This window comes from Notamacropus eugenii, chromosome 1, assembly GCF_028372415.1.
Source record: "Notamacropus eugenii isolate mMacEug1 chromosome 1, mMacEug1.pri_v2, whole genome shotgun sequence".
NCBI lineage: Eukaryota > Metazoa > Chordata > Mammalia > Diprotodontia > Macropodidae > Notamacropus > Notamacropus eugenii.
In genome coordinates, this window is record NC_092872.1 from 12298046 (window position 1) to 12312314 (window position 14269).

The following is a 14269-nucleotide window of genomic DNA, read 5'->3' on the forward strand; positions in this document are numbered from 1 at the left end:
TATATCATTGCTACATTCTGTTAAATATCCTCCAACCTGTAATTCATTTCATTAAAACTGCTACTTATGTTCGACAAATGCTGCATGATAAAGAAATTCAGTATGAAATCTTGCAAAAAACAGGAAGCATTTGAGATTTTGCTGGATTACTGTAAAATCTTACAGAATGATCCCTCTCAGATATTCAAAATTATTGTATAATTAGAGTTTTATAACTTTATATTTAAAATTGTCATAAACATCAACGAACAAAACTTCAAATTTTATAAGTATACTTGTATAATATAAATTTTAATTTGGAGCTTTAAGGGGCAAAAGTTATTATTGCAATTATTAGAAGCACTTAATGGATAAATCTCAGAGAACATTATTGGTATACTAAATTACCCTGAAGGTTCACAACACATTGTTGTTGCTTTTGGAAGGTGTTCGAAGAACAAAAAGTATTGGGTACCATGCTGTAGAGTATTATCTCTATTTGACCAGGAAAGGTGCCCAGAGAATGGGAGTGAATGTCAGATAGTCAGTGGCAGAACCAGGAAAACAACCCACAAGCGTTTCCTGACTTCAAGCTCCATGCTTTTGGTCCATATGATATGACCCTTGCCCCCCAATTATGTGGAGAGAGAAAAGTCAGTTTGTTGAACATCTTGGTGAGAAGAAGAGAAGCCAGAGATCTTCAAAATGACCTTCAAGGTGACATCCCACCGAGTACATTCACACGTACAAGTTGGATCCCCAGCGATCCTCCCGATTCTAGGATAACCCTTAGATTCTAAAACTATGGCAGACTTCATTGCTTGGGGACTCTGAAACATAGCATTATCTCCTCAGATTTCAAGTCTTTGCTCAGCTCCCAGCCAGAGAGGATAAATAAACTTTTCTGCCCCTTTCTCAACCTCTCAGCAGCCCCTGGGACTCCATGAAGGTGAGAGGGCTTGAGCCACTGAGATTTTCGCAAAACGTACCTCCTTCCTCTTGGCCAAGAGATTAGGCAATGTGTTATGGAGAAAGAAGTCACAGATTAAAACATCTAGCCTGCCCCCCTCTACTCTTCAGGGGCTTTAAAAGAACATCTTGGAGGGAGGGATAGATGTGGATCCCCAGCCAAGGCAAGAAAAGATGGGGACCCTGGGGAGAAGCCTTCTGCTGCTATGTGTGGCCATGACCATTGCAACACTTTCTGCTCATCGAACAAAGAGACTGAGCAACCAAGAGGCTTTATCCCTGTTACTAGCTACCTACAACAGAGAGTCCAACGATAATTTCATCTATGGGCTCCTTCAAGCCAAACCTTTCCCTCACCAGGTGAGTCCCCTCCCCGTTTGTCTCCCTCTTCCCAGGCACAGAACTTTAGGTTATAGACTCCAAGCAAAGGTGCATGTTTCCATGAGGGGAGGATTAAGGTCCATCCCTAGGGTTTAACTTCATTCCTAAGCTATGACTGAGCATCCTCTGGGTGTCTTTGAGGGAGGTTCACTTAGGAGTAGTTACGGTCATTGGAACAGCTGCAAGTCACACACACACACACACACACACACACACACACACACACACACACACACACACACACACACACACACACACACACACGGCTGAGAACCTTAGGCAGATTAAGGTAGTTCTGGACTTCCCTAGAAAAGCCTCCTGAGAGGGGCAAATCCTAAGCTATGGTGGTTGTTGCTTCTTTGTTGACATCTTTGGTTTTATATTAGACTAATTCCCCAAAATATTTCCCTCATCCCTCTCCACCCAGTGACCCTTACCTTAACAGTTAAGCAAAACCAATTGCTGGCAGCCCTGTCTGCTACTGTATGCAGAACTCTGTGTCCATACCTCTGCAGCGAAAGGAGAGAAATGCATTTCCTCATGCCCTTTCCAAGGCCAGGATTGGCCATCACTGTTGTACTGTATCATGCTTCACTTTGTGACTATTTTCATTCAAAATTATTATCATTGTGGATACTGTTCTCCTGGACCTGCTCATTTTATTCATCAAACAATTATCCTTATGTTTCCCTGAATTTCTTGGAGTTGTGTTTTCAAGGAGAGGAGAAACATGATTTCATTTAAGGTCACAGGACTGGGGAAAAGGGTGAGGAATCTACTTTTCAAAGGGAATGGCGGGTGGCAAGGTGCAGAGTATGTGCAAAAGAGAGAGCAAGGATTACTGTGCAAGGTAAAGAGCTCATTCTAGCTTGGGAAAACAAGATAAGTCTAATTAATGCTGGGGAAATGGAGTATTCCTGGACTACCACTGCCCACAGGAACAGGTCCTCCCCAGAGGCAGAGCAAATGGCTGCTCATATGGGATATCAAAATTCCCTGCCCCCCAAATGTTCCCCGCCAACTTCCTGTGATATCTGCAATTTCCATTTGAATCATTCTTCTTAGTGGAGATGGGGTCCCCAGAGGGTTCCTACTGAAACACACCTATGTCACATATTACCTCAATTGTACCTGTTGCCCCATTGGAGAGAAGGAATGGAAGGGTTTTCATCTTTTCTAGCAGGGGACTGTTAGAGGATGAATGGTTTTGATGGAGGAGGGGAGAAGCCTGAACAGTGGGTGCAACGACACACAAAAATTAAGTGGAAAAACTGGATTTGAAACCCAGCTCTTCTTACTCTAAAATCTCTTGTATCACACTACCTCTCAATAGGAGAATACTGGGTCCTGGAAGCTGGGGGGAGGGCAAAAAAAAGGGCAAAAATCTGCATCCTAGGGGCGTCTTCAAAGACAGACAAGAAAAGGGCAAAGATCTGCATCCTACAGGCATCTTCAAAGACAGACAACGAAAGGTCAAAGATCTGCATCCTAGAGGAGTCTTCAAAGACACACTTTGTCTATGTCACATTGCCCAGGATCATCCTCACTCCTCTCACCCCTGCCCTTCACTCTTCCTTCAATTGTTTCCTTCCCAGGGTGACAGACAGATCCTGAGTTTCACCATCCAGGAAACCAAGTGCCTGAAGTCAGAGAATCAGAACCCTGACCAGTGTGAATTCAAAGAAGGTGGGGTAAGTACTCCTTACTCAGCCTGGGATACCCCACCATATTACCCCCAGCCCACAAATAAAAACAATGTCAACACTCAAGGATTCAGGAGCAACTTTTTACCCAGCCTTGCAAATAGGCTGCTAACCTCAAGCCCAAACATCTGTCTAGGCTTGAGCAGATAACAAGGTACTTTACTAATCCTTCTGCTTTGGGAAGGGAAGAGAATGCTGTCAGGCAGTCAGGCTGCTAACAATATGCTGCCCATGACAGGATCTGATACACACTGTCTTTTCACATCCTGTTTTCTAAAGTGAGTTGATTTTGAAGGCAATTTACCAAGGGAAACCTCCGCCTTGCCTTCCATCTCAGGGTTCTTGCTCTTATAACCTCAACAGAAACTCATGAAAATGTAATCTGACTGATGAGAATGCCAGGACTCAGGGCCAGAGGGCAGTTTACTATCAAGACCATGGTTATTGTCCATCATATGGTTAGAAACCAAGCAGGCTATTACTATAGTAGCAATAATTCACAATCATTTAGCAATTTCTTCCCAACAAGCCTATGAGGAAGGTGGCGCAAACATGATTGTCTCCATTAAAAAATTCTTTCCATTTTACAGATGAGGAAACTAAGGGCCACAGAGGAGAAATAACTTACCCAAAGTCACATAACTTATAAATATCACAGATAGGGTGTGAACTCTGCAGGGTCTTCTGACTCCAAGACTACATTTCCTATACTGCCCTCTTGTGCCCAACTACAGCACAAGCGTGACATTTGGTTTTTGGCTCAGCTTGTTGTGCAGGGAGAGATCAGTCACATGAGTTAAGATCTGATCAAGAGGATGAGAAAAACAGAATATAACTCCTAAATAGAATAACTCAGAATATAATGTAAAATGATAACTACGTATAATAAATAAAATAACTCAGGACATAATGGCTAAATAAATTATTACGGGGTACTCTGCTTCAATCACTCAATCAATCAACATTTGTTAGGCGCCTACTAAGTATAATGAGATGCTAATACTGTACTATCTATGTTCCAGGGTTGTGATGCTTTAAGCTTTACACAGTGCTATAAAATATTACATCACCGTATCCTTACAGAAACCCTGGAAGGTAGATGCTCTCATTATTCCCATTTTTCAGATGAAGAGACCTGAGGCTAAATGGCTAAGTGACTTACCCAGGATCACACAGCTCATTAGTGTCTGAGGCACTTCTGATAAGTCTTCCTGGGTTTCACATCTGGAAAAATCTTACAACCCAAGCAGTGATTTGGCCTAAGGATATTCCCAAGCAGGCCAGGCAGCACAAGTCAAGAGCATCTGACTCCTGAGGGAACAGAGCCACTGATGCCTCAAGTATCACCTTTTTGTGCTCTGTCTTTATAGCTGGTGAGAGACTGCTCAGGAGAGATTTCCTCTGAGCAACATTCCCCGGTGGTTCTAATCTCTTGTGACGCTGTGGTTGCACAGGTGAGTTTTTACAACCACATACTTTGGGATAGAAAGGAAAAGTGTGGTCCTGACCTCTACCCTTTCACCTTCAGTCACCAAAGAGTCTTGGGGAAGAGTGTGCAGCTCTAACTTCCTAGGATATGTTCCCACTACTCCCTACCAAGTCCTACCAAGCACCAAAGAGATCAAGCTCCTTGCCCTTGGCCTCAGGGGTCTAGAAATAGAAGCAATGGGTCAAAGATTCCAGGAATCAGCTTCCAACGCTGAGATTCTCTCTAATGAATTTTCACTACAGAAAAAAAAAAAAGAAGGGGTGGGGGATGGGGAAGAATCATCTGACCTTGGTGAGCACAAGAGAAGAGATTCTGTAAGTTGATGGGACCTTTGGAAATTCTATCTCATAAGTGTCCACCTGTTCTGCCTGAGCTTAAGGCCAGGCCTTCCCACTCAAGGCAAGGCTAGGACAAAAAAAGACAGGCAAGTTAACCAAAAGACCCAGTCCCTAACTTATTCTCTTATTCTTCTGCCAGTTCCCATCCATTGTCATGTGATCAAGTCCCTTTCTGGGTTGGAAAGAAAGCTATATGTTGGACCTTCTTGGCATATAACAGTCAGTGAAATTCATTGTTCACTTGAAGGTACTCAAGGTTTCTCCTCATCCTTAGGTGATCAGAGGGCTTCTTCCTGACAACTGGAAACTCTCTCCTCCCCTCTTCTTGACTGTCCTAGGTTGGTTCTGCCTCAGGTGGTCCCTAAGGTCCTTCCTGGCTATGGGCTACCATGCTGAGACTTTGCCTGAAGGACTTGGAGTACATACCCCAATCTACTCTTTCAGGGTCATTTTCACTACTTCCTAGGACCCCTCTCCCTTGACAGCAAGTCCCACAGTCTCACTCCTTCCCCTAACCCTATCATTCATTCAACAAGCATTTCAAAGCATATTACAACCCTACTCTCAGAAAAGAGTCTGTGGGCAGCCTTCATCAGTCTCCAAGCTGCTCATTTGGGGCTTTTGGTTTCCTCTCCTGGTCATTGGCCTTGCTAACCTGAGCTCCTGCTGGAGAGTGAAGAATGTGTCCCTGAAAGGATCCCAAGACCTCTCAGAGCAGAGGAATTTTTAAGGGGGGATTCTTTGGGGGAAAGCCTTCCTGAAATTATACCTCCTTGGTCTAGGTAGCTTACTTGTTCTGCCCATGAGTAAGGAGAGCCCTGGACACTCGGGATAGTAGGCCTAGCTCCAGTCATACACTGATACTCCTCAGGAATTCCAGCAAGGTCTCCAAGACATCCTAATAGTCCTGCATACTTGCCTACCTGGGAGGTCTCCCACCCTCATGAAGACACAACCACTGACTGTGTACTTCTTTCTTCCACAGGAGGCTCAAGCCCAGGAAGTGTCAGATGCTGATCCATCACCGGTCCATCTCCGCAGCGGTCGCGGTGGTCGAGGTGGTGGCCGTGGTCCCCGTGGCCCCCGCGGCCCTCGAGGTCCTCCCAGTGGAGGACGAAGGAGGGGGCGACGTGAGCTAGAGAGGGAACCATTAGATATCTTTCCAGTCAGACAAAGTCTTCCTTTAGAAGAGCCTACTAGGCGCTTCCCCTTCCCTGGTGGTCCGCCCGTTGGACCCTTCCCTCCTCCTGGCCCCTTCCCTCCTCCTGGCCCCTTCCTTCCTCCTGGCCCCTTCCCTCCTCCTGGCCCCTTCCCTCCTCCTGGCCCCTTCCTTCCTCCTGGACCCTTCCCTCCTCCTGGACCCTTCCCTCCTCCTGGACCCTTCCTTCCTCCTGGACCCTTCCCTCCTCCTGGCCCCTTCCCTCCTCCTGGACCCTTCCCTCCTCCTGACCCCTTCCTTCCTCCTGGCCCCTTCCCTCCTCCTGGACCCTTCCCTCCTCCTGGACCCTTCCCTCCTCCTGGACCCTTCCTTCCTCCTCGACCCTTCCCCCGTTCCCGTCCTCGGCGCTTCACACGTCCTCAGCCCTTCCCCGGTCCTCAGCCCTTCCCCCGTCCACGTCCTCGGCCCTTCCCCCCCTTCCGCCGTCCTCGACCTGGCCCCAATCAGCCTGGCCCCAATCAGCCTGGTCCCAATCTGCCTGGTCCCAATCTTCCAGGCCCCAATCAGCCTGGCCCCAATCTGCCTGGCCCCAATCAGCCTGGTCCCAATCTGCCTGGTCCCAATCTTCCAGGCCCCAATCAGCCTAGCCCCGATCAGCCTGACTTGGACATACCTTGACTCCCCTTGACCGCAACCTGGCCCTGATTTTCCTGGGCTTGACTTTTAACCTAGGTTCCTCTTTGGCTAAGCTCCCCATTTAGATTTTGTCTCCTGCCTAGAGTTCCTTCCTTAGCCCACACCCATTAAACTCACTTCTTCAAAGAATTCTAAGATTTGAACCCACAGATCCCATGTATAAGTAGGGACCAAATGCAATGAGACGTCCAAGAATCCAAAGAAGAGACTAGACTGTGGACTGACAAAGGGCAGGGACTGTCAAACCTTTAATGCAGTGTCCCAAGCAGACAGCCATCAAATAAAGGCTTGGGGAGAGCAGTGATCCTTCCAATGCTCTCTAACCTTCTGATCTTCTTGTCTCCTGTCTCCTCCTGTGTCCAATCTATCCTAACTACACACACAAAACAATTTCCCTAAAGTGGAAGGAAGGAAGGAGAGAGGGAAGAAATAAGCGTAGCACTTACTATATGTCAGGCACTTTACAAAAGTTAGCTGATTTCATCCTTCAACAATCCTGGGAGGTAAGTGCCGTTATTATCCCCATTTTACAGCTCGGGAAACTGAAGCAAACAGAGGTTAAGTGACTTGTCTAGGGTCGCACATCTAGTTATATCTCTGAAGCTGGATTTAAACACTTGCTTCCAGACTCCAGGCCCAGCATTCAATCCACTGCTGCACCATAGAAACAATGGGATTGGACTTGAAATCAAAAGATCTGAATTCTAATCCTAACTCTGCCCTTCTATAACCTTAGGCAAGTCAATTAACCTTTGAGCCCTTAGTTTTCTAAAGCCTACGTTTTCTTCAAAAAATCAGAAAGTTTATCTCTAAATTCTCTTCCAGATAAAAACCTGTGAACATAAAGATCTGACGTGTCCTTTCCCTGCTCAAACACCTCTATTGACAAGGCTATGTAAACCCAAAGCCTTTGTCCTGGATTGAAGACCCTTCTCATTTTATCTCTCAGTATACTTTTCCATGTTTACACATGAATTATCTCCCTGAATGAAATGTAAGGTCCTTGAGGATAGAGCCTATCTAAGGTTTTGTCTTGCTCTCCCTAATGCCTAGCATTGTGCCTGGCATGTTGTAGACACTTAAAAGGATGATGGAGGATGGATTGGAGAGTCAGAAAAACTCATTCAGAGGTTATTCCAGAAGTCCAGGCTAGAACACATGACTTCGGAGAAAGATGTAGATATGAGAGATGCGATCGACAAGAGATGACAACTGACTGGTTACATAGCAGAAGGCAGAGGAAGAATCCAAGCTTTCAAATCAGAGTGACTAGAAAGATGGCAATACTCTTAAGAGAAATAATGAAGAACCCAGGACATAGTCTTGAGGGACATCCATATCTACAGGGCAGGATGTATGATGATCCAGCTCAGATGGAGCAGTTAGGCAGGCAGGAGGAGAAGCCAGAGAGATGCATGTCATGAAAATAGAGAGGAGAGAGTCTCTAAGAGGAGGGTTTGTCACAATGTCAAATTCTGCAGAGAAGTCAAAAAGGAGGAGAATTGGGGAAAGATCACTAGGGAAGCAGTGTAGTGTATTGGAAAGAATGATGACTCTAGATTCAGGGAACTGGGGTTAAATCCAGTCCCTGACACTCACTTGTGTAACCTTAATCAAGTCACTTAACAGTCAAGGGCTTCAGTTTTCCCATATGTCAAAGGAGGAAATTGGACTAGGTGGCTTCTGAGGTCCCTTCCAGCCCTACATCTATGATCTTATGGTCAATTGTCATCTGATATATAGGGAATTGATAGAAATTTTTAAGACAAGGAGTCATTCCTCAGTGCATAAGTAATCAAAGTATATGAAGAAATAATTCTCAAAAGAAGAACTACAACTACTAATGGACATACAAAAGATTGCTGGATATCATTAATATAATAGAAATGCAAATCAAAAGCAACCCCATGGTTCACCCCAAGAAAACTGGAAAAATATGACATAAGACAGTAATAGTCAATGCTAGAGGGACTGTGGAAAGCCAGGTACGCTAATATGCTATTGGTGAAATTGTGAATTGGGCCAACCATTCTGAAACACAATTTGTAATTATGCTAATGAAGTGACTAAGATGTCCATAAACTTTGACCCAATGACCCCACTTCTGGGGTATATACCACAAAGGATGTCAGTGTTAGAAAGAAAAGTCTCATATACATCAAAATATTCTTATCAGGTTATCAAAGAACAGCAAATCAAGTAGATGCCCATCCATTGGGGAATGGTGAAACAAACTTAGGCAGGTAGGTGGCACAGTGGCCTGAAGTCAGAAAGATTCATCTTCCTGAGTTCAAATATGATCTCAGATATGGACTAGCTGTGTGGCCCTGGGAAAGTCACTTAATCTTGTTTGCCTCAGTTCCTCATCTGTAAAAACGATCTGGAGAAGGAAAAGGCAAACTACTGCAGTATCTTTGCCAAGAAAACCTCGAATGCGGTCACAAAGAGTCTGAAACAACCAAACAACATCTAAAGATAATGGAATATTGTTGACCTGTAAAAGGCGATGAATATGAAGTATTCAAAAAAGCATGAAAAACTTACATGAATTGATGCAGAGTGAAATAAGCAGAACCAAGAAAACAATATACATAATGACCACAATAGCGTAAATGGAAAGAACAAAAAGAAGAAGAAAAAGAAAGTGAACACTACATAATTATAATGAGCATGATTGGTCCTGGAGAAAAACTGGAAAACATATCTCCTCCCCTTCTTTGAAGAGGTGGGGGACTATGGAAAGGATGTGAAATATTACATACACAGCAGGAATCTACTAACGTGTTTGTTGGCTTAGGTAAACTATCTCTTCTATTCATTATTGCAAGGGATAATTAAACTGATAGGGGAGGAAGAAGGAATATATTCAGAAATGAAAGTGTTATCTCAGTAGATATATGGTCAAAGGTTAGGAAAAGACAATTTTCAAAGTAAGACTTCCAAATGATCAATGGTCATATAAAAAAATATAGCAAGTCACTAATAATTAGAAAACTGCACATTAAAACAACTCTGAGGTTCCACTTTATAACTATCAAATTGGCAAAGTTGTCTAAAATAGAAAGTGACAAATGTTGGAGTGGTTGTGGGAAGATGGGCACATTAGTATATTATAGGCAGAGTTGTAGCATGGTCCAGACATTCATTCTGGAAAGAAATTTGGAACTGCCTCTACAGTCATTAAACAGTATATATCCTCTGAGCCAGGCAGCTAGATGGCACAATGGATAAAGTACTCGTCCTGGAAGTAGGAAGACTCATCTTTTTTAGTACAAATGTGGCCTCAGGCACTTACTAGCTGTGTTACTTAACCACCTTTGCCTCAGTGATGGCTAGTGAAAATTTTTCAAGAACTTAAATCTGAAGTAGATCAGACTCTAGACGTGAGTTTCAATTTCTCAGAAATCATATGATATGGGGAAACTTGAAGTTGTGAAACCACCTGTCGCCCTTCTCCCCAGATTTGCTTAACCCATTTCCTACCTTTTGCCAAATAGGGGAGATGTTTATTCAGGTTCTTCCTCAATTCTTTGTGTCTGGGGCAAATTTCTGAAAATAAAGTGCTTGCTCAGGCTCTTGACCATATTGGTAAGAGGGGTGGGTTTGTGGTTTTTAGCTGTATAACCATGTTCTGCTTCTGTACTGTGCCTCCCTTCTCTAGACTGACTAGTGAAGGTGATGCCCACTTCTCACCAGAACTGAAAAGAGAACTTTCTGTTTTTTATCTTGAGATGACTCCAAGTAGTCCATTTCAGTAGGGGTCTCACCATCCCACACAGTTCCTCATCAGTAAAATGAACTGAAGAAGGAAATAGCAAACTAGTATCCTTGCCAAGAAAACCCCAGATGGGGTCACAAAGTGCTGGACATGACTGAAAAACGACTGAACAATAATTCTTTGACCCAGTGATGCCACTTGTAGGCCTATTCCCCAAGGAGATTAAAGAAAGAGAGAAAAGGGCCAAATATACCAAAGTAATTAAATAAATCTTTTTGTTGTAGCTAAGAACTAGAAACAAATGAGTTGGGGAAAGGCTGGACACATTATGGCATATGAGCAGAAAGGAACTGCTTCTACTCATATACCATAGTACATAAAACATATATACTGTATCATATGATGTGCATGTACCATAGCACATACACTACAGTACTCCATTACAACCATGTGGTATACGAATGTGATGGAAAACTATGGCACCATAAGGAATAATAGAAAGAGTCATTTCAGAGAAACCTAGGAAGAAGTACATGAAGTAATGCATTGTGAAATGACCCAAACCAGGAAAACAATCTATATAAGAACATTTTAAAGAGAAAAAGAACTTTGAACTTTGATCAATGTGCTGACTCGCCATAACTCTAGAAGATAAAAATGAAGCATGTTGTGTCCTCCCTGACCTAGGAGGGGTTAGGATGATGATAGACCCAAGGTACAGAACGAGATATATTTTTGGATATGACAAATGTGTGGATCTATTTTGCTTGAAGATGTTCACATATGTTAAGAGAATTGTGCTGTTACTTTTTTATGTAGGGTAGAGGAAATGAGAGTTAGAAAGAAAGAAAAGAGAAAGGAAGGAAGGAAGAGAGAGGAAGGAAGGAAGAAGGAAACAGAAAGAAAGAAAGAAAAAGAAAGAAAGGGAGAAAGAAAGAGAGAAAGAAAGGGAGAAAGGAAGGAAGGAAGAAGGAAGGAAGGAAGGAAGGAAGGAAAGAAGGAAGAAAGAAAAGGAGAAAGAAAGGGAGAAAGGAAGGAAGAGAAGGAAAAGGAGAGGAGGAAGGAATGAAGAGAGAAAGAAAAAGGAAAAGGAGAAAATACTTCAATAATCCTTTAAACACACAGAAGAGAATTCAAAAGACAAACAAGCAAGACAGCTTTGAAAGTAACATGTTGGAATAATTATGTACTTAAAAAAAACAAGTTATATGAAATAGAGGTTTGTGATTTCACCTATAGCCCTCTTTATCTGTTCTGCTTTGTATATGGAAATGTTCTCTCCTTTGGGAATTGTAAATTGTATTCAATTTTAAATTGAAAACAAATGCAATATTAAAAGAAATGAAAGTCATATAAATACAAAGAATACCAACAAAAGTCTGATATATCAATAGGAATTTTGGGAGAACATTTCAGTTGAGGAATGAGGTTAAAAGCCGAACTACATACAACAGGTGAATGAGAAGTGAATGAGAAGAGAGGAAGTTGAGGCAAGGAGAAAATAAGTCATTTTTTTAGGAGTTTGTGAAAGGAACAAGACACACAGGTGATAGTTAGAGGGGATGGTGGGATGAAATGAGGGTTCTTTCAGGATGAAGGAGCCCTAAGAGTCTTTAGGGACAGCAGGCAAACTTGTCTCCTCACTGCTCCCAAGCCATTTGATGTTTCCGGGGCTTTTTGTGAATTGCAACAATGTATCAGTGCTATCCTTTGATAGTCTTGTGACCAAAAAAGCTAATGTATCCTTAGCTACACGAACAGAAGCACAATATCTTAATGAGGAAGGGGCTTGTCCTGCTGTCCTCAGGCAACTTCTGGAATTCTGTGTTCCTTTCTGGACACCACAATGACAAATCAAATAATAACCAGAGATGACCAGTATGATAAGACTGTAGAAGAGATGATTGGAGGAAGATGTGATTACAGTCTTTAAATATTTCAAGTACTTTTCCACAAAGCAAGAATAAGACTTATTTTTGCTTTTCCCTAGAATACAAAACGTGGAGCAATGAGAGGAAGCTCAAACTTATGAATAGCCTTTCTGGGCCTCAGTTTTCTCATCTGCAAGCTAAGAGCGCTGGAACAATCTCATTTCTTGCACCATACCCTAAGGATATTAACCAATGCAGGGAAAAGATGTTGATATAAAAAGGGTGATGGGGTGGGGGTTGTCTTTTCATAATGACAAAAACTTGGAAATAACCTATAGGAGCAAGATTTGAGAAATAGCTGAATTATGTCCTATCAATGCAATGAGATGCTATGAAATCACAAAAAAATAGAAAAATGAAAGTTCAGAGAGACATAGAAGGATATGGGGAAGATTGAGCAGGTTGTTGAACTTCTCTGTCTCACAAAGATGCTGTGGAGAATTCAGTGTAAACCTTATGAATGAAATGGGAGGGCTGGTTATCACTGTAGAAAGGCCTTATTGCTAAACATACTGGAAATTGTATTCTTTCCTTCCTAATATCTCCTCCCCCATGCCCCTTACTCAAGATAAGGTGGAGGAAATACCATATGGGATTTGGGGCTTAGATCAGCATGTAGATGCTTGAGCAGAAGAAGGCTGAGGCTGAATCTTAGTGAAGTTGGGGAGCCACAGTCACAGAGATGGGAAACCAAGGCACAGGCTATACAATGGAATGGAGAGCAACGGGATGACCAGCATTGTCATCCACTGGAAAGCCATGGAACTGGAGCAATCTAACTGGGAGAAGGGCCTGAGCAATAGTCAACTCTCTCACCATTGGCTGCAAATCCAGGTCATTGAAGGCCATCTCATCTCTTCTGCCTTCTTCCTGAGCTGAAAAATAAAAACAAAACAAGTCCTATTCTATCTTCCTATCCTTGTACTACTAAAGGGAGTTTGTAAACTTGATTCTCTTTTCATAAATGAATTTGTCCCCATTGCGACCATGTTGTTACCTAAAATCAGAGAGTGCATAGTCCCCACATGGGAAGTTATAAAACCTCCAATTTAGTTTTAGGAATGATTCTGTAACTCAGGGAGGATTCTGGGGAAATGGAAGAAGAGGTCAAAAATATCAAGTTCTCAAGATTTTCCTCCAAAAGGGAGATAAAAGAGAGACCTGGGGTGAATAGAGGGTAGTGAAAATAAATAAGAGTAGATGAAGAACAGTGGTCTTGCTGGGACAACGAGGGAAGATACAAAGAAAAATCCCAGGTAAAGGCTTCCTCCCTGTGAAGAGGAAACCCTTCAGGTTAGGGGCTGCTTAAACAACAATCAGGCAAGCCCTGAGCTTAGCTGAGTTGGAAGTCATCTCAGCCCCAGCCACAGGAACTTTTAAGTCCCTGGCAGTGAAGGGAATTGGGTATCTGAGCCATGGAAGATCAAGGCAACTTCTGCTGACAAAGAACACCAAGACCAGTCCTGAGCATGAAGGAACCAGCATACACCTGGTGAGTACAGAAGTAGTGGGGCAGACACACCACTGGCTGGAGGTCTTGGTTTGTGTTCAAGGCCAGAGGAGAGAAGGAAAGAAGGCTCTGAGGCCAGAGGCACCACCCGCATATCCCAGGACTAGAGGTGATTACAAAAACTAAACTATGGCCAAAAAATATGCACAGGCAAAGGAGAAAGAATCCAACCATAAAGAGTTACTGTGGGAATAGAGAAGAACAAGGTTCATCTTCAGGGGAGGAAACTGAAACAAAGAAACCTTCTTCTACCCCAAAGAATAATGTCAAATGGTCACCTGCCATTCAAAAAGAATTCAGAGAAGAACTTTAAAAAGACTTCAAAAATTAAATGAGAGAAACTGAGGAAAAGCTAAAAAAAAAAACAATCCAAGAAAAACAAGAAGATTATGAAAA

General features: G+C 42.9%; 1 protein-coding gene across 1 annotated transcript; it reads left to right on the forward strand.

Moving 5' to 3' along the window:
- Positions 1-1076: 1076 nt before the first annotated feature.
- On the forward strand, positions 1077-7045 carry LOC140533650 (uncharacterized). The gene is made up of 4 exons (XM_072653667.1): positions 1077-1308; positions 2925-3020; positions 4403-4486; positions 5845-7045. Exons 1-4 carry the CDS (start codon positions 1123-1125, stop codon positions 6694-6696), a joined length of 1218 nt encoding a protein of 405 aa, XP_072509768.1. The 5' UTR covers positions 1077-1122; the 3' UTR covers positions 6697-7045.
- The last annotated feature ends 7224 nt before the right edge of the window (positions 7046-14269 follow it).